The sequence below is a fragment of the Mus caroli genome, unplaced genomic scaffold, assembly GCF_978045245.1.
Source record: "Mus caroli unplaced genomic scaffold, Mus_caroli_1 scaffold_11, whole genome shotgun sequence".
NCBI classification, from domain to species: Eukaryota; Metazoa; Chordata; class Mammalia; order Rodentia; family Muridae; genus Mus; species Mus caroli.
The window spans coordinates 56410037-56435437 of NW_028227266.1; the positions used below are offsets into that span (position 1 = coordinate 56410037).

The 25401-nt window shown below is 50.1% G+C and overlaps 1 protein-coding gene across 6 annotated transcripts in view; it reads right to left on the reverse strand.

The window, feature by feature from the left end:
- The window catches only part of Ccdc33 (coiled-coil domain containing 33), a 91913-nt gene that overhangs the window by 26371 nt on the left and 40141 nt on the right, over positions 1-25401 (reverse strand). For all 6 annotated transcript variants that reach the window (XM_085844665.1, XM_085844664.1, XM_021172514.2 and 3 more), the window contains 6 exons: positions 23784-23875; positions 22802-22922; positions 16112-16241; positions 15362-15495; positions 13776-13847; positions 3548-3703 (listed from right to left, as the gene is read on the reverse strand). In XM_085844665.1, coding sequence (XP_085700791.1) covers positions 3548-3703; positions 13776-13847; positions 15362-15495; positions 16112-16241; positions 22802-22922; positions 23784-23875 — 705 coding nt within the window. The remainder of the gene's footprint in view (positions 1-3547; positions 3704-13775; positions 13848-15361; positions 15496-16111; positions 16242-22801; positions 22923-23783; positions 23876-25401) is intronic.

The following is a 25401-nucleotide window of genomic DNA, read 5'->3' on the forward strand; positions in this document are numbered from 1 at the left end:
CCTCCTTCAGGGAGGTCCTTTGTTTGAATCATGTTCCCCTGCTTGTCTGCCCCTCACATATTCATGCTTGTCTGCACCGTGTGGCTCATGATCTGTGGCTGCTTGTGTCCAGTTCTCAGGCTTCAGTCCTGTCTCTTGCCCCCATGGTTTCAATGGGTGTAGACTGGGCACTCCTTGGGCTGGGTCATCCTAGGCTTCTGACTAATTGGAGATGTCTCATGAGTGTTTGTGAGTGGAACCCCTCAGCTCACCTGCAGTGGCGCTGCCACCAGGAGACATGGGCTAGCTGGCGTGAAGTAGTTCAGGTGTCCATGGGCTAAGGACGAAATGCTGGCAAAGTAGGTCTTGGGAGAGCCGTCCCTTCAGAGTGACTGGGAAAACCAACACTCCCAAAAGCATGTGTTCTGGGCTGCTTGTAAGGGACACAAATACTTCCCTTAGTTCTGCCTGAGGTCTTACCCTTGATCTCAGTGAGCCCACTCAGTACTGAGCTTTTTACTGCCCTATAAAGAAAAACCACCCTTGAAATGACTGCATCAGAGCTAGGTGTCTAGAGATGGCAAGAAATGGCTGGGGTTTGTAACAGTTCCAGCTGGGGTCTGTATGCTGTGAGGGGAAGGGAACAACATTGCACAGAAGACCAAAGACCATATCCTCTCTACCTGCTCCTGCTCCCTTCCTAGAGAATGTTCGATTTTCAGTGATCCCAAGTAGGCTCCTCCCCAGGAGGGAGCCAGAGACAAAATGGATCTGAGGCTCTCTGGGGAACACATGGCGACACTAGACAGCGACGGAGGCGCCACAGAAGTCAGGTGCTGCAGAGAGTGGCTCAGCCAAGGCCACAGGAGAGAGCAGAGGGGGCCACTCATTCATCCTTGGGTCACTGCACAACTGTGTCACAAGGCACTCTGCCTCACCCACAGGCTCTGCTGCGGACATTCCTGACACATGTGCCAAGTCACACACCTCACAACTGTGTCACTGCCATTTAGGTGCCTCAGGGCCCTCAGTTATCTGCTGCTGTAAATCTTTACCTCTGCTCTGTCCCACAATTATGCCTCTGTGCCCTGGAGGGCTGGGTGATGTCATCCTATGCCTGGCTCTATTGCTATGCAGCCACATACCTGGGCTTCATGGCTGTACTGTTGCTTGTCACTGTTTCTTGGTTGCATGAGTTCATCCATTGCTATGTAATTTTCTTTGGTTGCCATGGAACAGTGACCCATGGCTGCATAGCTGCCTGTGATTGGCGTGGAAACGTAGACTGTTGCTACCCAACCACATGCTATTACTTGCAACTGGGCTCTACCGTATGGGGGAGGTGCATGGCTGTGTTTTGCCCTCATCTTTCTGGCCTTCAGCCTGTAGGCGTGTAGGATAGCAACCAGGACAGAGTGATGGCAAGCGGGGGTTGCGGGGAGAGCAGGGGTGGGGCGAGTGTCCTTATATACTGTGTTCGAGTGCTCAGTCAGGCATGGGAAGATAAAAGCTGAAGCCAAGAGTCAGAAGGAGGGTTCAAGGTTAGGATAGGTCTGGAGTAGACTGGGATGGGGGAAAGAGGGCCAGGCCCACTACCTTCCACGGGGTATGGAGGGTGGGTTATCTAAGCACTGGCCTCCATAGCCACCCAGCATTCCTTGGATGCTATACAGCATGGGAAGCCATGGGCTGGTATCACATTACTTCTGGACCAGGTCACAGCCGCTATGGGTAAAATGAAAGCAGTCTCCCCTCCCCATGATGGTTATTCTCTGCTCAGAGCTTTTCCTAATGACTGATCTTAACTTCCCAGGCTGCAGTCTGGTCTCTCTCCTTCAGTTTAATACCAAAGTTAAAGTCAAGACTGTCTGTCTGTCTATCCATGTTATACCATCCTTCCTTATTTTTGAAGTCATGGCTTCAAATGTCTACCCATCAGATCCACCCTGCCTTGAAAGACTCTTTCCCTCCCAAGTTGTTTTCCCCTCCCTTTCCCATCGTTATCATCCTTAATCAATTTTATAGGTTCAGTGAGCCCCAGACCAGCCATTTCACCCCCTTTATGTCTCCCACCACAGACAAATGTGCAGCAGTCGGTTATGTATGTTTACTATTGCATATGAGCCAGGCCCTGAGACTCGCTACCCTCAGCTCAGGCCTGACCAGGGATCTTGACCACTCCCACCTGTGGGGCTGGACACTGCTCACTCCTTGCTCACACTGTGTCCAGGATGTTGGTGGTGGACCTGGGAGGCTTGTCTAGACAGCTAGCATTGCCTGAATCTCTTCTCTCAGAGACAGTGTGACTCAGGGGTGAGCTCTGCCTTCTGGGGTTGGGTAGGGCTGAGGCTTGGTTGACTCATATGCAGGTAGTAGGGTAAGGGCTCATTGTACCTCTCTGGTGGTAATCAGGGAGGACCATCTTCACCTTCTCCTTCTTTGCCACCTGCCCTTTTCCTGTAGTGGCCACCTCTTCCTTCCCTCCCTTCCTCCCTTCCTACCTCCCTTCCTCCCTCCCTTTCTCCCTCCCTCCCTCCTTTCCTCCCTTCCTTCTTTCTTTCTTCTTTCCTATACTGCTTGGAGCCAGGCCGTACAGGTTGACAAGAATTGGCTTAAACGTGCCATTCTGAATCTCTCAGGCTGAGATTTGCACCTTTATTTTCAATGCAATTAATAGCTGGGCTGGAGGTGGCTCCTGAACTCAGCTTCTCCACTGGGTAAAAGTGGAGTGTGTGCGCCAGAAATGTTCCTGAGAACTATTCCTTGGCCAGGAAGGCTCTGCTCTCGGGGAAGGTGCTCCAGGTAGGGACATCTTGGATACACCTAGCAGACCATAGCCTTCCCTATCATCTGATGTACTGTTTCAGAAAGGTGCCAGGTGTCATGGGTGGATGAGGAGACTGTCGGTGGAGAAGGGCAAGTCCTCACAGGAGGGGACCTGAGGGTTGGATCGGTGGCTTTGCCTAGGGCCTTTCCTTGGGGTCTTCGGAGCAGGATTTACTCATGGATGGGATCTCCTGTGCAGGGCTGTAGAGAGTCATACATGGAATCACTCGTGGTCATTGACTGGGGTGGTGGTACCTCCACTAGGGACCTCAACTGGGCTGTCATTTAGGGAGTATGTGCTTCTGCTGTCTGTACCAAGAGGCTGAGACTCAGAAGAGACCCATCCTGAGGCCAGGTTCCAACATCAAAGCCACAGACCCTGTGCCTGAAAATAGTGGTTGTTTGTTTGTTTTTTATGTGCATCTCAACTGCTCCTTTTACAAGTTACAGAATCTCTTGGGGGTCTTCTTATGGCCTAAGAGACACGGTCTGAACTGGTCATGACTGAGCAGGCATTACAGAAATCTCTCATAAATTCCATGAGAGTCTACCCAAGAGGCGAAGAAATGTGCAAGGGGGGGCTCACACCTTCCTTCTCCTACTTTGGGGGTGACTCACATTAGAGTGTGCCAAAGGGACAGTCTACTTGCCACCTGGGGAGCCCAGCCCCAGCAGTGGCTTTTGAACCTCCCTTCCCATTACCCCATCCCAAGTCCTCTATGTCCTAGGGAGAAGCACTCACCACATCACGGGGCTGAAGTTCCTCCATTTCCTGAGCGGAGTCTAAGGAGCTCATGGACCAGGATTCACGGATGGCACCCAGATTCTCATCTAGGATCTTGGGATTGACGGTGGGCAGAGCCTTGCTGTTGTTTGGTGTCAAGAAGTTTTCTGGCCTCTAAAAAATGGAGAGAGACTTTGAACCCATCCTTCCATGGTGCCTGCTATACGTCAAGCTTCCTGAGCCATGCCATGACTGTCCTCTGTGCACACTCCCTGCCACCTGCCTCTGGCTCACTGGGTCCCAGCTGCAGCGCCGTGCAGTTTCTCCAACAAAGCCTTTGCAGCTGCTGCTTTCTCCACCCAGAGATCCCCACACAACTGTCTCCGTATCATCATTTGGGGCTCACCCATGTGCAATCTTTTAGGAGCAGCCCTACCCTTCACACAGAAGCTACCCCCAACTCTAAAGAAAGCCCACTCACTACTCATAGCATACCATTTTACAGTGTTCACAGTACTTATTCTATGGACATGAAATTCAAACAGTGGGTTTACTTATTGATCCTCTCTGCCTTCTCCCAGTATTCACAAGATTTGACTTTCATGGCAAGAGAAACATTATTACTATCCCTAGTGTCTTGTTCACTGTAGGTGCTCAGTAAGTACACCATCAATAAAGATGACTTCTAAAGCATCCCATTCCTTTGACCCCCTCTCTATCTCTCCTCTGTTATCACTCAGTTTAATCATCCCTACGGCGTCTCTCTGTGCACTTTGGTGAACCTTTCGTCTTCCTGACTTCCCTCTTCTTCCTCCTCCTCCTCCTCTTGGGATTCTCAGGGCCTCTGCCTTCTCTTGGTCAAGGGTTTTTGGGGTTCTTCTAGTCCTATGTCTTACTATATTTTACTACCTATATTTTTTTACCACATTGTTCTGTGGTTCTAAGCTTGTTTCCTATTTTTGTTTTTTTTTTCTAACAAAACTTCATGCTCCTTGGACTTAGGGATGTGTATCAGTGGTCTTTTCTTGGGGATAGTCACTTTAAAACTTGTTTGGGGCTGGTGGAATGGCTCCACAGGTAAAGGTGCTTGCTGTCAAACCTGAAGACATGAGTTTGATCCCTGGGACACATGTGGTGGGAGGAGAAAGTTATCTCTTGCAAGTTGTCCTCTGACTTCTACACAGGCACCATGGCACATGTGGACATGCACACAGACAAACACAAGATAAATAAAAATGTAATGATTCTTTTAACTAAGGAAAGCTTGTGTGAAACCCATTGTTAGGTCTACCATCTGCCCTGAAGCATCACACAGAGCTCAAGATGCGGGGTTGTGGAGGCCTCGAAGGTGACCCGTTCTCATTCTGTGTCAGCTGTTGGAATCCTCACTCAGCCTCATTGCAGACTTATTCACTGGGCAGTGTCTGCTAGAAGCAAACAGAGCCATGGGCACAAGGCCAAACAGGAGGGACATGCTCAGGGCTCCAGGTACCCCAGTGCCTGCCTCTAAACAACTGGAGTGAGAAGGGTGTAGGTGTACCTCACCCCATGAAAACGGACACACCTGGACTAGGTAAACTGAGACTCTGCGTTCAAACACTGAGGTGTTCACAATGATTTCTTTATGCGTTATACAATTTGGGGTTCAGAAATGTAACAGGACTCTTACATTCTTATGTCAGACCTTATGCCACCCACACATTAAAGGAATTACCTGGGACATTCGAGGCTACAAAATGCTAGCCGGGCAGTAGCGATGCACACCTTTAATCCCAGCACTTGGGAGGCACAGGTAGGTGGATTTCTGAGTTCGAGGCCAGCCTGGTCTACAGAGTGAGTTCCAGGACAGCCAGGGCTACACAGAGAAACCCTGTCTCAAACAAACAAACAAACAAACAAACAAACAAACAAACACAAAAACAAAACCAAAAAACCAAAACCAAAACCAAAAACCAAACCAAACCAAAATTTCTCAGAATGGAAGAGGGATGATGCATTAGTGACCCAAGGCTGACTTGAGCACACCATTGGTCGGATGGTGTATATTTTAAAATCTGTGAACACTAGCTCTGTTTTTTGCCTCACTGATCCTGTTTCAAAAGGGAGCAGGATTCACTTAGATGTCCCAAATGACACAGTCTTCAATACCCCAGAAGTGCCCAGTGCAGCATCCTGGTCACACACAGTTTGGGGTTTTCTGAGTGTAAGTTTGGATAAGGAACAGTACCACACCTGTCTCCTACTTAGAGATTCTGAACCCTGGATCCAGACGTTAGGAGCACTGGCTGCTCTTCCAAAGGATCTGGGTTCTAGTCCCAATTCCCAGTGCCTACATGGGGGCCCACAGCCACCTGTAATTCCAGTTCAGGGACCTGGTGCCCTCTTTAAACATCTATGGACACTAGGCATACATACATGGCAAGAGTATATCAGGTAAAATACTCATATACATAAAGTATAAAATGAATCCTAAAAATGCTGAACCTCAGACTGGAAAGGGGTAGCTATGATATGCTTATTGGATGAAATGATAGGTGTGTCCTGGGCTGGGGGTGGGGGTAGGAAAATAAGGAATAACTACCCGGGGCAAAGACCACCTCCCTAGTGACCAGGTGGGCCGAGCTTGGCTAAGATGCTGATTCAGGACCTGTAATGACATTTCTCCTCATTTCCAGGCAGAAAGCCAATCTCCATGCCCTGGATTTCATAGACTGCCATCTAATCCAGTTAGAGGAGGAAGTAGGAGTAATGAAATCAAAAGAGGTCTCCAGAGGTGCCCCAGTCATTACAGAGAGCAAGGACAATTGCTGAGGGAGTCACCTCCCCCACAGCCTGTCTCCCCGCTGTCCATCCTGAATGGTCTCAGGAGCAGCTAGGCCAACTCAGTGATGTGGAACTCATGTTCTTGGGTCAGAGTTACACACTCAGCAGATATTCTTAGACAGATTTTGATACTATGTGTAAATTCTTTTAATTTCATAAAAAGATAAATTAAAGATGGGACACTCAGTCCAGAACTGTGAATTCATCCCACCAGTCTCCCCTGCTAGGCAGGGGAGTATACTGAGGAGGAGGAGGGAAGGCAGACAGAGGAGGAGGGGGCGGGCTGCTGGAGGGCAAGAGAGAGCAAAACCATGCGGATGAACTATCTATTCAGGCCTTGCCTGGCTCTGCTTGCTGGGTTCCTTTCTGTCTGCTCACCCTACAGGCTTGTTTATTTGCTTTTCTATTTGGCAGGCCTGCTGGGGCAGCGTGGGGCTGACAAGTGGCCCCTCAGTCTGTAGCTCCGTGGTGGCACTGGATCCTGCTTCATTAGGGCTGTAATTGGGGACTGACTTTGAAAGCTCAAAGAGATGCACAGACACGCACCAGCTCAGACTCAGCACCCAACCCAGCCCCTGTGCTGTGCCAGCAGCTGCACACCACGTGAGAAGCACGGTGGAAGATGTCCAGCAGCAAAGTGGGGTCTGTTGAGACAGGCTGGGCCAATGGCATTCCAGGCTGGCAACATCTTAGGTCACCTGTCTCCCCTCCCTACTCTCGACACCTCTGCTGCCCTCCTCCCTACTTCATCCCCTAGATCCCTGGACATGCAAAATGCAACAGCTCCTGCTTGCATTGGCAATTACAAAGCAACCCGGCTGCAGCTGCTGTCCGCGGTGCTGAAAGCACCCGCCTTCCGGCCAGCCCACCTCTCATCCCCGCCTTGAGCTTTCTTGGTGGGGAACACGGGCTCTTAATTCAATTAGCTGGCCCTGAACCCTCCCCAGGGAGCCTGGAGCGGAAACTGACAAATTCTGTTTAACAAAGACATTTGTCCCCCGCCCGGCCGGGCTTAGGGCTCTGCTCTCCTGTATCCCGCTCATTAGGTATCTAACAAAGTGCGTCCCAAGAAATCTGCTTCCAATCGCTAGTAATTCAGGAGGCCTGATACAATTTTCTCCCTGATAAGGGTGGCTCGCCCGCTGGCAAGCACCATAATGAGCCCTGTGCAGTGGCTCCCCGATCAGCCACTGCTTTGTCATTTCCTGTGGCTGCAGTTGTAGGTTCTTATCTCTTCAGATGTAGGCCAGGCTCAGACAGTAGGCCTCTTCAAGAGGGCTTGCCTCCCGTGCATGCAGCCAGCCTCATTTGTGGCATCTTGAGAGTTGCAGCTGTGGCAGGTTTGAGCATCTGGGTGGCTCTTCCAGAATCTGGGTCCCACATACAAGTCCAGGGTCAGTTCTCACTACAGTATCCATACGACCCTCAGGCTGTGGGCACGTCATTGGTCATGCTGACCCTGAATACACCTCCACTTTCCCACTTTCCAAGCCACTAAAGTTATGAAGCATAACTAAAACCACGCCTCTGGGTGACATGCCCCCTGCCTTTGTATGCTCAAAGTAGCATCTCACGCTGGATGCTTAGTAGCACGGGTGGGTTGTTGTTAGAGTGCTTTATAGCTAGGTACAGGTCAGGGCCCAAATAAGCAGCTAAGGAAGCCATATATGCGTGATCTTGGTTGGACTAGGGATCCATTTTGCTTGCCTGGAGGACTAGGCTAGAGTGGTCTGATCTTGATTGGGGAGAATTCCTAGGTCAGCTCTCACTTTCTTAGAAGTGTTTTGTTTTGTTTTTCTCCCTAGGAGCTTCTACTCTATCTTTTCTTTCTTCTCATGTCTTCAACCAACAAATTATGCATTCAGCTTGTAAGAAGAGCAGCACAGAGGAGGCTCCAAACCTCCAGGCTCCTCAGCCTTCCTGGCATCTGACTTAGGACACTGTTTCTTGAAGGGCATTGCAGGCTCACATTCTCAAGGCAACAATGGCCCTGGGGCTGGTGATAAATTAGAGATGAGCCTGCACCAGGCCTCCTGAATCACCTGCGCCTGGAAGCAGCCTTGATCTTGGTGTAAGACCCAGAAGCAGGTCTTTGTGTACCTATTTTTTTCCATAGCCCCAGCTCTAGTTAGGGTATATGAGAAAATTTAGCAAATTTGACCTCTGGAGGCATAGATAATCACCTTTCTCATTTCTTCGTTCTCAGGGACTTTTCTGTGAGGGCTAAGAGAGAAACGGCTCAGTAGGTAAGGATTCTTAACGCCAAGTCTGACAACCCGAGTTTGATCCTTAGGACCCACATAGTGGATGGAGAGAAAGGGAAGAGATGACTCCTGCAAGTTGTCCTCCAACCTCCACACACATGCTATGGAACACACACACACACACACACACACACACACATGTAAGCCGGAAATTGCTGTGAAAATAAATGCAGTGCTGGTGATGTTTATCTTCATCCCTTGACAAGGCGTTTTGATGTCTGCATGAGCTGAGAGCTGGTGGAGCAGCTGTCATGAGGGGCAGGTGCTGAGTGATAGATTACTGGGGTTCTGGTATTCCCCTATCCCAAGGCCCTGCCCCCATCCCTGAACTCAGTATGCTTGTCAGCAGCTCTGGCAAACATGCTGAGAGCTCCCTTCCTGGGTGCTTGTAGGACCCTGCTCTGGGTCCCAGCACAGGACCCAGGTCCCTCATCAGCACCTGCTACCTTCCTGAGTTCATAGGACTACAATTCCCTCTACAGATGAGGAAAGGAAAGCTCCAGGAAGTTGCGTTGTGACCCAGGTGCTTGTATGGTCCTGCCCTGCCTCACTTATAGGGTGCATTTCATGGCAGAGGCAAAAACAAGCCCAATGAACACCTCGTATGTGCACAGCAGGGTCAGTTGAGGGAGAATGGCTCATCTTGGGCTGCACTTCAAAGAGGCTGCCTACAAGCTGGAGGGCACCCTAGATGTGGTGGGGTTATTAAAAGAAGGCACGCTGCCTCGCTTGGAGAAGCAAAGCCTCTTGGGGCCGGGGCGGGGGTGGGGGGAGAGAGACAACACATCCCTTTCTTCAAAGAGAAAACACTGAGATCAGAAGGGAGAAGCAGGACACCAAAGGTTGATTCCCGTGTGTCTGTGGAGTGGCCGTGGGCTCGTCCTGGATTCTCAGTGCCTTTGGGTCCTCTAAAGTCTCCTTTAACTGTTTTCGTGGAGGAGAGGACCTGGTGTGTTCTAGTTTATGAATCTGCATGTATTTGCTCAGGCTCTCCTGCACATACAGCTCCAGCTTTAGACAGATCACCAGAGGCAGCAAACTCCTACAGGGAAGTAATACATCAGGGTGACCATGCCCCCACACCTCCACCACTAACAAACCCCCTCTGAAGCACACTATCCCAAACCAGAGATAATGCTTGCCAATCGCTGAGAGAGCAGGCTGTGTTAGCCGATCAATCTGTCAACGTGCCTGCTGGCTGATGACACCATGCAGGCTTGCCAGGGTGTGCTGCAGCCGCAGAGAGCAAAGCCAGGAGCATGGGGCAAGGGGAGACCCGGGAGTCAGGGGATCTCGATGTCAGAGTCAGCTGCTGTGTCATGGGGAGGGGCTGCTGTTAAGGTGAGCGAGCTCCCTGTCGTGACAAAGCAAGGGGAGGGGACAGGGTGGGTGTGACTGAGGATGTTTCTGTCCAGGATTTGTTGAGAGACACCTCTGCTGTCACCTTTTGGATATCTCACCACATTCTTGTCTCTGAGCTCTGAGACTGGGTGGTACAGAAATGGTGGGTACAGCAGACTGCATTGACCAGGCGTCTAAGGCACTGGAACAGCCAGTGTAGAACTTTCTACGCTCAGGCTGGAAGCACTTCCTCTCTATGCCCCTCCTGGCCACGTACGAGGAGTAACCCAAGGATGGACTTGTTAGTTGTGTAGGCCAGGTGTCCCTAGACACCTGTTGTCTCAAGCTCCCGTAAGGGCAGCTGGAGTGTGCACAAGACTCTGGTACTTTGTTCCTGGTGATGACTCCTGGAGCTTGTAGGCTGTCCTGGGAGAAATGAACGGGCAGTCCTTGTTCTGACTCTGCCATCGCTGGCCCAGAGGCTGAGCATGGAGAATCACAGCATGGACCACAAAGCTGCAGCCTTCTCTAAAGGGGAACATCACGGTAGAGGGATCCTGACCTCTCCCAGAAGCTAAGCTCCAACTTCAATCAGGGATTGTTTCCTTGGGGATGCCAAACTGCCTTTCTAGGGAGTCTGGATTTTACCATCTCAAGGGTCATAAGACTGTGTGTGCATCATGAACTGGTATCTGCTCATAAACCTTCATGTTCATTCTATTCTCCATTCCTGATCTCTATGAAGGGAAGAACTTTTTCTTTTTTTCTTGGCCTTGTTTAATGTACTATCCCTTAACCCCAGCACAGCTGATGCACGTTTGAGGGTGTGGGGGGATAATGATGCTTTTAAGGTGATGGGGATACAGGAAGAGGACCTTTTTAGATTCACCTGAATCATCACCTGACTCCATAACCAATTTTCAACACTCTTCTTTTAACCCTTAGTGGGAAGATAGCAAAAGAGCCTGTGTCTACACTAAGTGAGGGCCATGTCCAAATTAACTGAATCAATGTACCTTGAGGTGCATGGGCTTTAACAGCCACAGGGCATGCCCACACCTCAATCCACAAGGTCATGTGGTGAAAGGTTTGACCTGGCCAGTGTCTGGCATGTAGGAGATGCAACTTAGATCTGTGTAACCAGACAGGATGAAGAGGTGGCCGTCGCCGCTACAAGAACCCGACTGATTATTAGTCGGTTTGCAGCAGCATTAGCAGTCACGTCCCTACATTGCTCTTCAGCATTGTAGAATCAAAGTGAGTCACTTTTTGGTCACTTCTCAGATGGAGTCACCAAGGAACAGCTGAGCTACAGGGAGATTATGTGTGTGCCAACACAGGTGTGAAAACGTCTGTCATTTCACACACTTGGATGTATGTGTACACATGCATTAAATGCACGCACAATGGAAGAGATGTGTGCACGTGTATATCTGTGTATACATGACAGCCCCCGTGTAAACACTCATGTGTGGCTGCATGAACGTGTAGACGTGTGCAGAACCTCTGTGTACAAATTCTCAGATGCTCCTCTATTTCTGCTAGCGATTTTTTTTCCTGGTACACACCTTATCTTGGTCTCTTTTCCTTTCTTCTTAGAAATCCATTGCTAAAAGCTTTTTTTTTCCACCCCACCTCCAGGGGAAGGGGGCTACGGAAAGGGGGAGCAAAGTCACAAGGCCCAGATCAAAACACTCAGCAGCTAAATGAATTCGGCAGCGTTTTCCCGCATGACTTGGAGGGATAATTTAGTGAGGCCGCCAGCTGGAAGGAAAGGGATTAATTCTGCACTTAGCACAGTTCCAGTGAATAATTCATCACCGGAGACCTTTGTGCCCAGCCTTTGGGCAACAGGGGACATGTCCTACCCACCTGCCTGTTGCCTGTCTGGCCCCACCAGACTCCTGGCCAGGGACACATAGCTCTCTCTCCTTCCTTGTGGTTGCAGGGTGTGTGGCAGAAGGCAGAGGGAGATGGCAAGAGACTGGCCATGGCTATGACAGACTCTAGACCCTGAGGAGGCTCTGGAAGGCTAGAATACTCTGGGAGAGATTGGCATTTCCCAGTTTTCCTTTCTTAGGATTTAAAAAACATTTTTAATTGAAACTGTTAGCTATTATGCGTGTTTGTGTGTGTGTGTGTGTGTGTGTGTGTGTGTTGTACATAAAGGTCAGAGCACAGCTTTGTAGAATCAGTTCTCTCCCTCCACCTTTACATTAGTTCGAGGATTCACCTCAGGTTGGCAGGCTTGAGCCATCTCTGTAGCCCTGGGTCTTTTGCTTTCCGTGACTCCTCTCTCTGGGTTTTCTTGCTCTTGCTGTTGAATTAGGGGTGTGTATATGTGTGGGTTCCATGAGCAGGCACTGAGGGATCTGGAGAGGATGGTAGCGGACACCGCAGTGAGGAGGGGCTTCGAGGGAGTGAGGCTTTCACATTGTCATTTTCTCAGATATTCATTTCAGGCCCAACAGCGTGGATTTCTCATGTTCTTCAGGGGAAAGGACCTAAAACCCTGAACTACTCCACAGCTGTTTGGCCTGAGAAGCTAGAAAGAGTAGACTAGCTCGTAATCAGCTCTTAAACATTTCCTGGGCGCAGAGTCAAGTTGCTCACACCCCAGTACCAGAGAGGGAGGTGGAGAAGTTTCAGTAGGAAGCTGTCAGGTACACCAGAGCTGTGACCAATGCCAAAGCTGGACTTGGCCTAAGTGGAGCTGGCTGGGGGGTGGGGGTGGGGCAGTGGTCACTCAACAGGCGTGGCTGGCCCTGACAGTGTTTCTACTTGGACTAAGTTGTGGAAAGCACAATCCTAAAATGGGTCCTCGGATCCCCACACCTAAATCTTTAGAACTGCCAAATAGAAAGCCATCACTTTTCGTGGTTTTGTTGGGTTCTACGGCAGGCATAGCAGACCTTGAGACATGATGATCCAGTTCTTTTAAAAGCACAGCGTCTTTTCTGTCTTCTGAACAGAAGAAAGTCAGAATTTCAATGTATGCTGGGGACTAGCTGTGCCTGCTGGCTTCACAGTACAGGGACCATGGTAAGAAGGCATGTGGGCGGTCTCCAGGCGCTGAGAGCACCTTGGCTTGCAGCCAGCAAAAATGTGGGCCACCAGTCCTGCACTGCAAGGGACTGGCTCCTGCCAGCACCCCCAGAGGAACTTGGGATTACATTGGTCCTCATGTTATAGAAAAGAATGTAGCCTGTATACTGACATTTTGACTGCAGTCATGCTATGCAATATTGAGGTGGGGGTTAGGAAAGGGGTCTCACTAAGTGCGTGATCCAACAGGAAGGGACTGATCTCCTCTGGCACCCTCACCTCCACTTTGACCCCCACCTCCTCAGTTAAGCAGGTATGGGTTAGGTTAAGTTGGGGTAGAGAGAGACCTGGGTCTCTGTGGCTCTTTGTTCTTTCCTCTTCCTAGTCTTAGCATTCTGTCTGACTTCCTGGGGTCTCAAATCCCTTCAGAGCTTTCTTTCTTTTTTTTTTTTTTTAGATTTATTTATTTATTATATGTAAGTACACTGTAGCTGACTTCAGACACTCCAGAAGAGGGCGCCAGATCTCGTTACGGATGGTTGTGAGCCACCATGTGGTTGCTGGGATTTGAACTCTGGACCTTCGGAAGAGCAGTCGGGTGCTCTTACCCACTGAGCCATCTCACCAGCTTCAGAGCTTTCAACTGAACCAATTGACTCTTCCTTCTCCTTGGCCCCAGGCCCGAGGGTTAGCACCCGTGAAGGACATTGTCACCCACTTAGGGGGTTATGGGAACTGACACATGTCTGACCGTCCCAGGCCACCACCCTTACCTCAGAGGAAAGCAGCTGGAAGGAGAGGTTCACCGAGGGGGCTTCTCCATTGATGGTTTTTAGGTTGGTGTCCTGGGGAGGAGAAGGCTCACTAAGTCCGCAGTCAGGCCAGCTGCAGGCAGGCCTCTGCTCCACCACCTCTTGATCTGGCTTCTCCAGGACGAGGGAGGGGTGCCAAGGGGTGTGGGTGAGATGCCAGAGCTGGCCTTCTGCCTGTTCCTGCCCTGCTTCCGCACGGCTCTCTCACTCCACTCACACCTGACTGGCACTTCCACACTCATCTTCTGGCAGAGCAGAAGTTCCTGCTTGCTGCTATGTCAGAAGTATTTAGGGAAATGGTGACTCAGAAATAGACACTGATGCTGGCGGCACATGCCTGTGATCCCAGCGCTGGGTAAGTGGAGGCAGGAGGACCGGGAGCTCAAGACATAGCAAGTCTGATACCTGAGAACCTGTCTCAAAAAGATCAAGAAAAATAAATGTAAAAGATGATAAAATAATGATACGGGTTTCCCCATATTTTTCCAGTGGGGATAGAACCTTTGGCCTCTTGCAAGCTTGCACCCTAGGCAAGTGCTCTTCCACTAATGCTACACTCAAAGTCTTGGTTATTTTATGTTATTTTTACTTAACTGTTTATTTATTATTTACTTTTCTAAGGTTCCCAGGCTGTAGCCCAGAAAAGTCTCAAAGTTTCCATTTTTAAATTTCATTCCAGAATTTACAGGCCTGTGCTACCAGGCCTGATATTATTGGGAATTTATTTTAAATGCTTTATGTATTTCCTGACCAAATCCCATAGCAATCAGGTGAGCAAGTTCTCTCTCTCTCTCTCTCTCTCTCTCTCTCTCTCTCTCTCTCTCTCTCTGTGTGTGTGTGTGTGTGTGTGTGTGTTTCTGTGTGTGTGTGTGCATGCGCACATGCGTGTTTGTTTTATAGATAAGAAAACTGAGGCCCAACACTAAGTATTTTTCCCACGGCAGGAACTATAATCCCATGAAAGTGGGTAAGTGAAGCCAGAATTTGAACTCAGTCTGTCTGTCTGTCCCTAGACCCTGAGTATAACACTCTGCTTTCTGTTCCCTGGATGTGTGGATAGAGATAAGAAATGAGGTCTTGGGAGATTGTCATCTGCCCCAGGTCCTGTAGGAAGATGGGTAGGGAAAGCCTTGGACCCAGGTCTGGGAACGCCTGAGCCCTTGCTTTTATTCTCTGGGTTCCCAGGTTTACCTTTCCAGGGGCTCAGCCTGGCTTGTCTCCCCACCTCCACAGCTAAGACTCGTCTTTGGTTCCTCACACTTGCAGGCTTCCTTGTTGGGTGCCCTGATAGAGGCTGCTAAGAAGCTACATTTACCCGGATGGTGGTGGCACATGCCTTATATCCTAGCATTTGGGAAGCAGAAGCAGTCTGATATCTAACTTCAAGGCCAGCTTGGTCTACAGAGCGAGTTCCAGGACAGCCAGGGCTACACAGAGAAACCCTATCTAAACAACTCCCCCCGCCCCAAAGCCATATTATAGGTGCGGCCATGGAGGTAGGGGTGGGATGGGGCTGGGTGGGGGACCAGCTAACAGTAAGCACTTACGATGATGGGAAGCCGTTCCACTTGCAGCCCTTGCAAGTGTTTTCCTGTCAACATCTTGTGGTATAGACGAGATTTCAGTGGTAACACGGAGACACCCAGGGGCTGGTTGAGGGCCCATGGCTCACTGCTTTGCACTGTGTGAGGAAAGGCCAAATCAGGTCCTGTCAGTGACTACCCGTTACACTGCCGCGGCTTCTTAGATGGGTTTTTAGGTATTCCCCAGACTCCATCCTTGGTTATGGACATGTAGCTCTCTGGGTTTCCAATGACTCTACTTCCCTGCCTCCTGTTTCCCTTACACACACACACACACACACACACACACACACACACACACACACACACACACTGCCTATTTGGTTCTTCAGAGATTTATCAGCTCAGCATGAGCTCTAAGCAGATTCTATACCCATTGGTAGTTTTCTGGATTGCCCTGTCTCTGTCCTCTGGGTGAGTGTGTGCCTCAGTTTAGACTATGGGATTGGAACTTGGGATCAGCTGTTTCTTCTGCCGTATACTCCTGTGTATACTCTCTCCTCACTGAGGGACACTTATGCTATCCAGGTAAGGATTGGCCTGAGAGTCCTGGCCTATGCTCTGCAGCTACCCTAGGGACTGCCTGCACTGGGGGCTTCCTGGCTCCTGGAGGCCCAAAGGCAGTCCTTGCAGGAGACAGAGGCAGGTAGCCCAAACATCCCTTCACCGGACTCTCTTGATGAACTTTGTCCTGAAGGGATACTGGGTACTTACTTGAGGCACAGGGGTAATACTCCAGCACCAGGGCTGTGTTCTCTGAGAAACTGGTGGCTCCATCTCGGGCTTGGAAGAGGAAGGACTGGTTCCATAAGGGCTGCTCTGGGGGTCCCCCAGGCTTGGACAGCTGGAAGAGTGAGAACAGATGTGGGTTATACCTTCCTTCAGATTCGGTTGTACATGTGTCTCTTACTTGCCCCAAGTGTTTGTCTCAGTTATCAAAAGTGAAAAATAAATAAGTAAATAAATACTAGGATAACTACTAAATTCTTACATTAAGACAACCACTCAGTACTGTGTTCTCATTTTTCTGTATATATTTTATATGTATAATTATCATTCTGTCCTTTCCCACTTACAGTCAAAGCCTAAGCATACCCAGAGTCTCATTACTCATGACCTTAGTAACTTCAAGATACTCTGTGTTTGGTGGCATTGACCTATAATCCCAGCACGTGAGAGGTAGAGGCAGGAGGATTAGGAGTTCTAGGATAACTTGGGCCATATAAAGAGTTGGAAGACAACCTCAGCTATGTCAAGAGATTGAGCCCAGCCTGGGTTGTATAAAACCCAAAACAGAATCCACCTTCTCTAGATGATGCTTTGTCCTGTCCAACTGTCCTGAGTTGTCCTTTTCAAGTTCTTAATTTGTGTGTGTGTGTGTGTGTGTATGTGTGTAGGCATGTGAGTATGTGCACGCATGCACATGAGTGTAGTACGTGTGTACATGTGTGTGCCTGTAAATGTGTGCGCATATGTGTGTGCACGAGTGTGCATGTGTGTGCATGTATGTGTGTATGTGTGTGTGTGTGCATGCAAGCACACCCGAGCCACATTACATATGCAGAGGTCAAAGAACAACTTGCATGAGTTAGCTCTCTCCTCCCATCACGTGTTATGGTTTGGGTAATCAAACTCGGATTGGTAGGGTTGGCAGCAAGTGTCTTAACCCTCAGAGACATTTTGCTGTCCCATTTAAAAAATTTTTTTTTAATCTATGACAACATCGAGCTGAATGCTCTTTGCCACATCCCTCTGCATCCCAGACTATTTTCTAAGCACAAATACCCGAGGTAACTGTTCAGTGAAGGAATTCCCATGCTCTAGGGTACGCGCTAGATGTGTGTACTGTTTTCATACTCAGCCTCTTTCTGTTCCATGCATGCTCCTCCAGCCCCGTTCAGAAGACCACACAGGGCTTCAGATTTCAGACCCTGTGTTTATCTGGCTTTACTGTCAGGCAGCAGATGGGCACATGCATGGAGAAGCTTGGAAGACAAAATGTGAGACTACTGACTAATCCCAGAGGAGGCTGAAAGGTGTGGCAAAGTGAAAGAGGAGGAAGAGGCTTCTGGAGGAAGAATGAAAACAAGGAACAAAGTGTGGGGGTGACACGGAGCTCAGCATGTGTGAAGAACCCTGGAGGCCGGGAACTCATGGGAAAGCACAGAGCCCACATAAATAGGAAGGTGGGAGAACAGCCTGTAACTCTCTCACATAGAGCCCTGCAGGGCCTCAGTGGGGCTGCCTGCTCCCAGTGGAGCCCTGCTGGGAGGAAGAGATGCTGAACCAGGGGCTGTCAGCAACAGTGGCACTGGTCCTACCTTTTGCTTCCTCGAGGGGAATAAGGTCAACACAAGCACTCCAGGAGTTACTGATGCTAGGTGGAGGGATATCAATACTACTTCTGACGGGACAGAGCTCTCATGTCTGTCATACTAATGGGCCTGCTCTGGTCCTCAGGAGTCTTGCCCAAGGCTGAGCTGATAATCTTTCCCTGTCCCCAAGGAGAAGGTTTGTGATGAACACAGGGACAGATGTTCCTGAACACTAGACAGTGGCTGGAGTCATGGACACATCCCTAAGATGTCATGGTGGAAGTTGCCTGGTCAGCAGCCTAGGCCACAGAGGCCAGCCGTAAGCTCTGTGGGACTTGGTATTGATTTCTCAGAATTGATTCCTACACTGGGACACCGCCCCCCCCCGAGAGTCATTCCCTTCTCCTGGGTGTCAGAGGAAGGTAGCCACATTGCCTAGGTTAGCTGCCAGGCTCTGGGGCCCTCAGGGAGGAGGGACTGTGACTCAGTTTCCTGCTACCTCATTTGTTGTCCCTATCCTGGGAAAGGGTTCTTTAATGGATGCTAGCTGTCTGCTTTGGGACTTATTAGCAGATCTAAATGGATTCTACACGGCAAGAGGTGGTAAGTGGCTGCCTGCCCAGGGAGGGACAGTCCTTTCCCTGAATGGGTTCCCAGGGTAAGTCTCCCAGGAGAAAGCCCTTCATACCTAGAATTGGGGGAGGGTGAATCATACTCATATTCTCTCTCTCTCCCTCTCCCTCTCCCCCTTACCCCCCCCCTCAAGACACACACACACACACACACACACACACACACACACACACACACACGAGCGTGTGTAGGACTCAGGGCTAAATAACAATTTGTTTTCAGGGCTTTGTGAAAGTAAAGGTGCTATTGGCTGATCCTTACGCTGTGCAGGGGTGAGGGGGTGGGGTGGGCATAGGGTAGACATGGCCCGAAGATGCTAATGGGAAAGGCTATGGTGGGTTTCGGAATTAAGGAATATGATTAACCCTCAGCTGTGATCTTCAGAAAAGCCATTAACCCTCTGCCATTGAGGCAGACCTGCCTTCCCTGGAGACAGAGCCTTCATTCTGTGGGCCCTTGTCCCTTGTCCTCCTCCTATTTCTTCTGAAGCTACCCTCACTCTTACCTCAGCCACTGCTGTCTGTTATGCCCAGGCACAGTAGAGTCACTCTGAGAGGAAGAGCTGTTAGCGGGTTGTGCTGGCTGGGACTTCCAGCAAGCTAGGACCCTTAGCTCTGGGCCCAGGGACCAGGTTAAGCTTATTGTTTGGGTAACAGCAGGTCCTTTCCCCTCTTTGGGACCTAGTTTTTCTGTCAGATGGCTTGTGCTCTGCACTTTGAAAAGCCAACAGTTTGTAAGATTGAAGGAGACAATGGGTATTTTGTTAGAAGGCAAAAAAAAGTTCAGTTTGAACAAACTCAGCAAGCGTTGCCTGGGATGCCATGACAGACACTTGTAGGATATTGCAGGGACCACGGGAGAGCAAGAGACTGACTCTGCCCCTTCCTGGAGCCTATCTTCTAAGAGCATAGAGCACATATATGCATGTAAATAAACACCCACCCGTTTCTGCCATCATGTAGGGGCCTGAGCAAATTATTGTAGGAGCCACAGGGAAGAGCCAAGGGTTGAGGCCAAGGCTGGAGGTGACAGAGGACAGACACAGAGAATGCTGGGTGAGTTCTTCCCTGAGGTTGGGTGAGAACTGTAGCAATGAGCACTGAGGCTGGGTGAGCAGCATAGCTAACAGGGGCTTGGTCCTCTGTGTGAGGCGATGAGGGGTTCAAGGGAAGCACGGAGTTCAGGGAAAGGTGTGCCTTGCTTGCTTCTCAGAGAACAACTGAGCAAGGCTGGATCAGAGAAGCTGCTGCAATGGACCAGGCAGGAAAGTCAGCCAGCACCGGAGTGAGTCCAGGGTGATGGGAAACTTGAGAGCTTGGCAAGATGGTTGTAGGGCCAGGTCAGAAAGGGATGGTGGGCACAGGGGCTGTTTTCCTCCTTTGTTTCCTTCTTGATGGTTCTGCCCTAACTCTGCAGGCTGTGGGAGGTACAGGAGCAAGCAGGTGGGTCCAGGAGGCAAACCTGTGTCCAAGCAGATGTGTCTAGCCTATCCCTTGGCTGATCAGAGCTCAGGTTTTGCCATCCTCACCAGGTTGGGAGAGGAGTGGAACAGACTGAGGGTGGCCTGGTACATCCTTGCCTCACACCAAAAGGTAGAGAGAGCCTTCTTATGCAGGTGCCTCCTCTCTTCACACCCTGGTTTAGGCTATCAGCACATCAGAGCCATTACCACTCCCCCACACACCCCCAAAGTGATTGGCTCCAGGAAGTGCTTGTGACATGATTTTGGCCAATGAGAACAAGAGAGAAGGTGGGTTGGGCACTTAGTGGGCAGGTTTAGTTATGGGTTTCTCATAAAAATCCAAGCTCCTCATTATCCCTGGATCATATCTGTGCCAGAAACCTGGGAGTTCCTAGGAGCAGCTAGGTGCCCAGATGGTCATTGCTAGATGTTAGAGATCATGTCTTTAAAGCTACCATGGCAGCATGTAGGCTACTTATGATGTAGGGCAGTAGATAGGCCATCTAACTGGGGTTTCTGTGGGGTTCCAGCATCGGGTGCAATGACAAGGGTGCTTTCAGGGTGTGAATCCCTGAAGGGGACAGAAGGGACTCTTAGCCCTAGACTCTTAGGGCTAGCCTTTGTGTTCTAACAGCCTGTTCAGGTATGAGTCAATAGGTCTGGAAGAATCATACAGACCTATTGTTGATTTATTAAAGGGCACACAGCTAGCAAGCTACATAGCTAGACTCCAACCTCAGTCTGCTGGGTCTGGCAGCCCCTTGCCCAAGGGCTTGTGGGAAACACACAGTGCTCTAAGATGTCAGAGGTCCAGCTTTAGAAATTATCTGGTTCATTCCTACCCCATCAACTGGCAAGATGAGGGATGAATCTCAGAAGGGACAGGGTAGGGGACTGTGTGCTCTCGAAGCCCAGGGCATCTGGCTTGATACCGTTTTTCTTCCCAACATGTCCCTCTGTTGTTCTCCCTGAGGGTTCCTGGGCATCTCCAAGTTATGTGCAGCTTTAAATCTCACCTAGGTACTGGGAAGCCTTATAGCAAGTGTGTTGTTATTACTGGGCTCTGGCTTTGAGTCCCACATGTGGGAGAAGCACAGGAGAAGTCTGTAGTGAGGAGTACCACCCCCACTCATGTGGAGTTAGGCAGTAGTGGTAGCCAGTGGTCAAGCCTGGAGAGGCTCGCTCATTAAAGCAGGCAGTACCTCCTGCCTCTTGGGATGGCTGCTGATCAGCTCATAATTTTCTGTGCAAATGCAGGGCCATGTGTGAGATGCCTCTGGGGAAATCAGACTGAGGATTGGTTTGGGCTTGAAGCTGTCCTTATGATCCCCCTTTATCCCACCCTTCCCTGCCTACCATCACTCCTGCCTGTGTCTGAGCCTTCTTTCAATGTCTTTTAAATGAAAGCCGGGGCTCCAACAGAGTGTCTTGTTCTTATTTTAGCAGGCAGATGTCAGGAGGGACTTCCAAGAACACCCTGTCTTCCAAGCCTGCTCCGTCATGTGCAGGAAGCTCTCAGTGGAGCAGTCTGTAGGAGGTTAGTCAATCTGACCATTTCCCAGGCCCAGCCACAACCTGTGTACCTCTTCTCCAGCATATTTAAACATATGCCTTCTGCCCATTCCCAACATACACTACATCTCAGGTTATAGATGTATACTGTATTACATAGATGGTTTCACTGCCCTGCCCTGGACCATCACTTTCATATCAAACATCAAGACCAATGGCTGGTGAAATGGCTCGGTACTGATGAGGCTTGCTGTCAAGGCTATCCACCTGAGTTTGCTCTCTGGAACCTATGTAAAGCCAGTTCCATAATGCTGTCCTCTGCCCTCCACATGTGTGGCGTGGTATGGATGCACCTCTCTCTATTATGTATACACACATACAATGATAATGAATTAAAAGAAAAATAGCAAAAAGTAATGACTAAGTTGGCATAGTGGCACACGCCTGTCTTCCCAGGGCTGGGAGGATAGGAGGGGTAGATGGAGAGTAAGAAGCCAGCCTGTGCTATAGAAAGAGACCCTGTCTCCAAAACAGGGTGAGGGGTCAAGACTTGCCCATGCTAACTCTACACTACAGACATCAACACCCTTTTCCTATGGTTAAACATATATTACAGAGGCCAAGGAAGTGGCCAAGTCTGTAAAGACCTTGCTGGAGATCTGGATTCTGTCCTTGGCACACGTATAAAGAAGCCGGGCCAAGTGAGCACCAGTAATCCCAACACAGGAGGGTCACTGGGGCTTGCTGGCCAGCCAGTTTAACTGAGTCAGCGAGCTCCAAGTTCAGTGAGACCCTCTGTCTCAAAAGATACGGCGAAGAAGGGCTGGCAAGGTAGTTCAGTGGGTAAAGGCACTCGCTGCCAAGTCTGATGACCTGGGTTCAATCCTTGGGATCCACAAGGTGGAAAGAGAAAACTAAGTCCCATAAGTTAACCTCTTGACTTTTATACTTGTGCTGTGGCATGTAAGTACCCCCCCCCAATTTAGAAACATAAAATCAATAAAGTGGAAAACACTGGGTATTGACCTTTGTTCTCCACATGCACACATGTGCACACATGCCACTCCTCCTTCTCCTCCTCCTCTTCTTCTTCTTCCTCCTCTTCCTCCTCCTAAGGGTTTGACACTCACAATTCCATATCCCTCTGCTCTTTTATCTTCCCTAGCCCCTAATAACACTATAGTATTTCTGTCCCCATGACTGTTGACTTGAGGTGCCCCATGACAGGCGGAGTCCATAGTGTTTGTTGTCTCCCCTTCTCTTCTTGTCATAGCTCTGATAGTCCCTGCTGGCTTTTTACTAGATTAGACATGATCTGGGTAAATGTTTAGTATCTCTGGGAGCCCTGAGGGCAGGTCCTGGGCAGCACACAGGAATGATCCTGGGCAGTGGTGAGGTGTAGCAGACACTTTCAGCAGTCAGCTGAGTTGCTGGCAGATGCTGTAATGAATGAATGGGGCCACCGTTGGGAAGGAGCCATACCTGAGGATATCCGTTCTGGTTGATCCGAGGCACATCAAAGTTCATTGGCGATGAGATAGGGAAGGAAACCTGGGTGAGGGGCAGCCCCACAGAGGCAGGATCCTGCCTGGCCTGCCTGGCCCTGGAGAGGCAAGGAGACAGTAGTTGGCACTCTCTGACTCATGGTCACCCTGACAGCTGGGACTCACACTTAGCCTCTGGGATACGGTGAAGGAGAGAGCAAAGTGGCCCACCTCACTTAGGCCAGGACCTTGGAACATGCTGGTGAGCTCTGGCCCAAGCCTTGGGAAGGCTAATTTTAGTCAGGAGATGACAGCTGTACAGCTGTAGCTCCCAGGCTCCCTTAGCAGGGATCTGAGGTGTACCTTGGCTGCATCAGAGTAAATTAGCTTTACTGACTTTAAAATGGGCCTTGCCTTCCCACCTCATCTTTAAAAGATGTTAGCAGAGTTCCTCCTGACTTGTGGGAATCCTGGCTTATGCTTAAGGGGTAAAGGGAGCCCGTGGGTAAGGTGCCCATGTGTGCCTATGCTGCTTGCAGTTTGGGCCCATTGATGTATGACCACTGCAGCAGGCCTCATATCATCTGCTTTTGGGGACAACCAGTGAGCAGCATGAGCCTTAAGCCCTGAACCTGACAGGTAGAAGGTACTGTGAGGTTGTGGTCTTGGAGTGGCATGCTTTTTTGGAGGGGCAGAGGTGCCCCTGGGCAGGAAAGGAGCCTCTCTTAGCCTCCTTAACTCTGGCTCCTTCTTGCTTTTCATGCTGGACTCCCCCCCCCCCCCCATATGCTCAGAAATCCCAGGGGAGATCCCCACATTCCTTTTCCAGGGGCTCAAGGTCTTCTGGAAGAGAAAGGTGAAGTCTGCTCACGGAGCTCACTAGGGCCTCAGATCAAGGTGTGTGGGGAGCACAAAGGGAATTTAGGAGAAGGGGAGGCTTTGCCCATCCCAGCCCCCTGCCCCGCCCCTCCACAACTCACTTAAACTCAGTATAGTTGGGAACTACCCGAGCAATTACCACCATGGGCTTGAGGCTGTTGACTAAGGGCTCGTTGACTCCTCGAAGAAAGACCTGCAGAAGAGAAGAAGCAGGTGACGGCTTGTGGCTGTGACCCTCCAAGAGGCACAGCCAGACCCCCTCTTTATCCCTGCCATCTCTCCCACCCCCCATGTCCCTATGCCTGCCATGACCACGTGATCATCATGCCTCTGCCTGTCCCTGGGACCTGGTCCTTCTGCTCCTGCTCCCCTTGCTTCCTTCTTTGCTCAAAGCTTCTCTACTCCAGGGAGTTACCCCCTGGGTCTGACTGGGGCAAGTGCCACTGATTTCCTGGGCATTACTGGAATTCAGCTGCCCTGAGAGACAAGGTGGACAAGCTTGAGTCCAGGACGGGGGCGGAGGGAGGTCCAGACAATTATGTGCTCTGGAGCAAAACTCTGGTCATAGAGCCCCCTGAGTTTCAAGTAAGGGTTCTCTGATGAGAGCGTGAGACAAGAGGGCACTTTGTAAACCGAGGGCACTAAGCCCAGGGCAGGTTTCTCCAACTGTGTTGGTCATACGGAAAACTTTCTGATTTGGTGTTCATTAGCTCTGGGGTCTGTTCACTGCAGGGCTTTTTCCAGTAAAGGGTGGTTGGGATGTCAGTCCTCAGCAGGAGTATTGCCTGGTCATCCCTCGTTTCATGGCTCTCACCATGTTGCCAAAGCCTGCAGTGTAGGTGTTTGCCTGTCTGCTCTTTTGCCCATATTTCCTGCCAGCTCCCCAGGCCCTTCTTATTGCTGCAAATCTCTCTTCCTTGCCTATGCTAACCCATTCTTGCCTTTGCTTTTGCACAAACCAATTTCTCTCCCCGAGTGTCCCCACCCCCATCTTCTACCAATCCATCCTGACAGCCGCTTGTCTTCCAGTAGGTTCTGGGACGGCACCCCTGGCTTCCTTCTGGTCACTGTCACCAAAGCAGCCATTCCCGTGGCCTCTGCATTCCTCCTCTGTAGCACTCATCAGAATTGAAGCTTCTAACTTAGCTCTTGTTTGTTCTCTATTTAATAAATTGGCATGCGCAGACACAAGCGTCTTGTTGACTGCTGTCTTCCCAGCCTTTAGCATAGAGCCTGGCACAGAGCTGACGTTAGCAAGGTTTGGGGTACTGAAGAGGAAATGGAGACTGATGAAGGGAGAGGGGCCTCTGGGTTTCTGAGTGTTAAGGGGGAAGGATGGAGGAAGAGAAAGACCTGGGAACAGACTGAGAGAAACACAGTGGCCTTAGGGAGGGTGGAGTTGAACCAGCTTCAAGGGATGTCTCTGTCCTAAGGAGAAAGGCAGGAAGGGCAGTGGCCCTTAGGCACAGCAGAGGGGTCATTTCCTCTCTGGGTCTGCCTCAGCTTGGAAAACCTTGGCCAGAACCAGAGCCAGAACCAGAGCCAGACCCAGAGCCAGACCCAGACTCTCTTTAGGCTTCAGTTTTCCAACTTATACATTGAAGTTTTTGGTCTTCTGACTCTAACCTCCAGTGCAAAAAGAAGCTTAACCTCTCTCTTCACCTCATTACCCTTCTCCTTCTGCCTGGACCCATTTCTGTTGGGCTGCTGGTGGCTAAC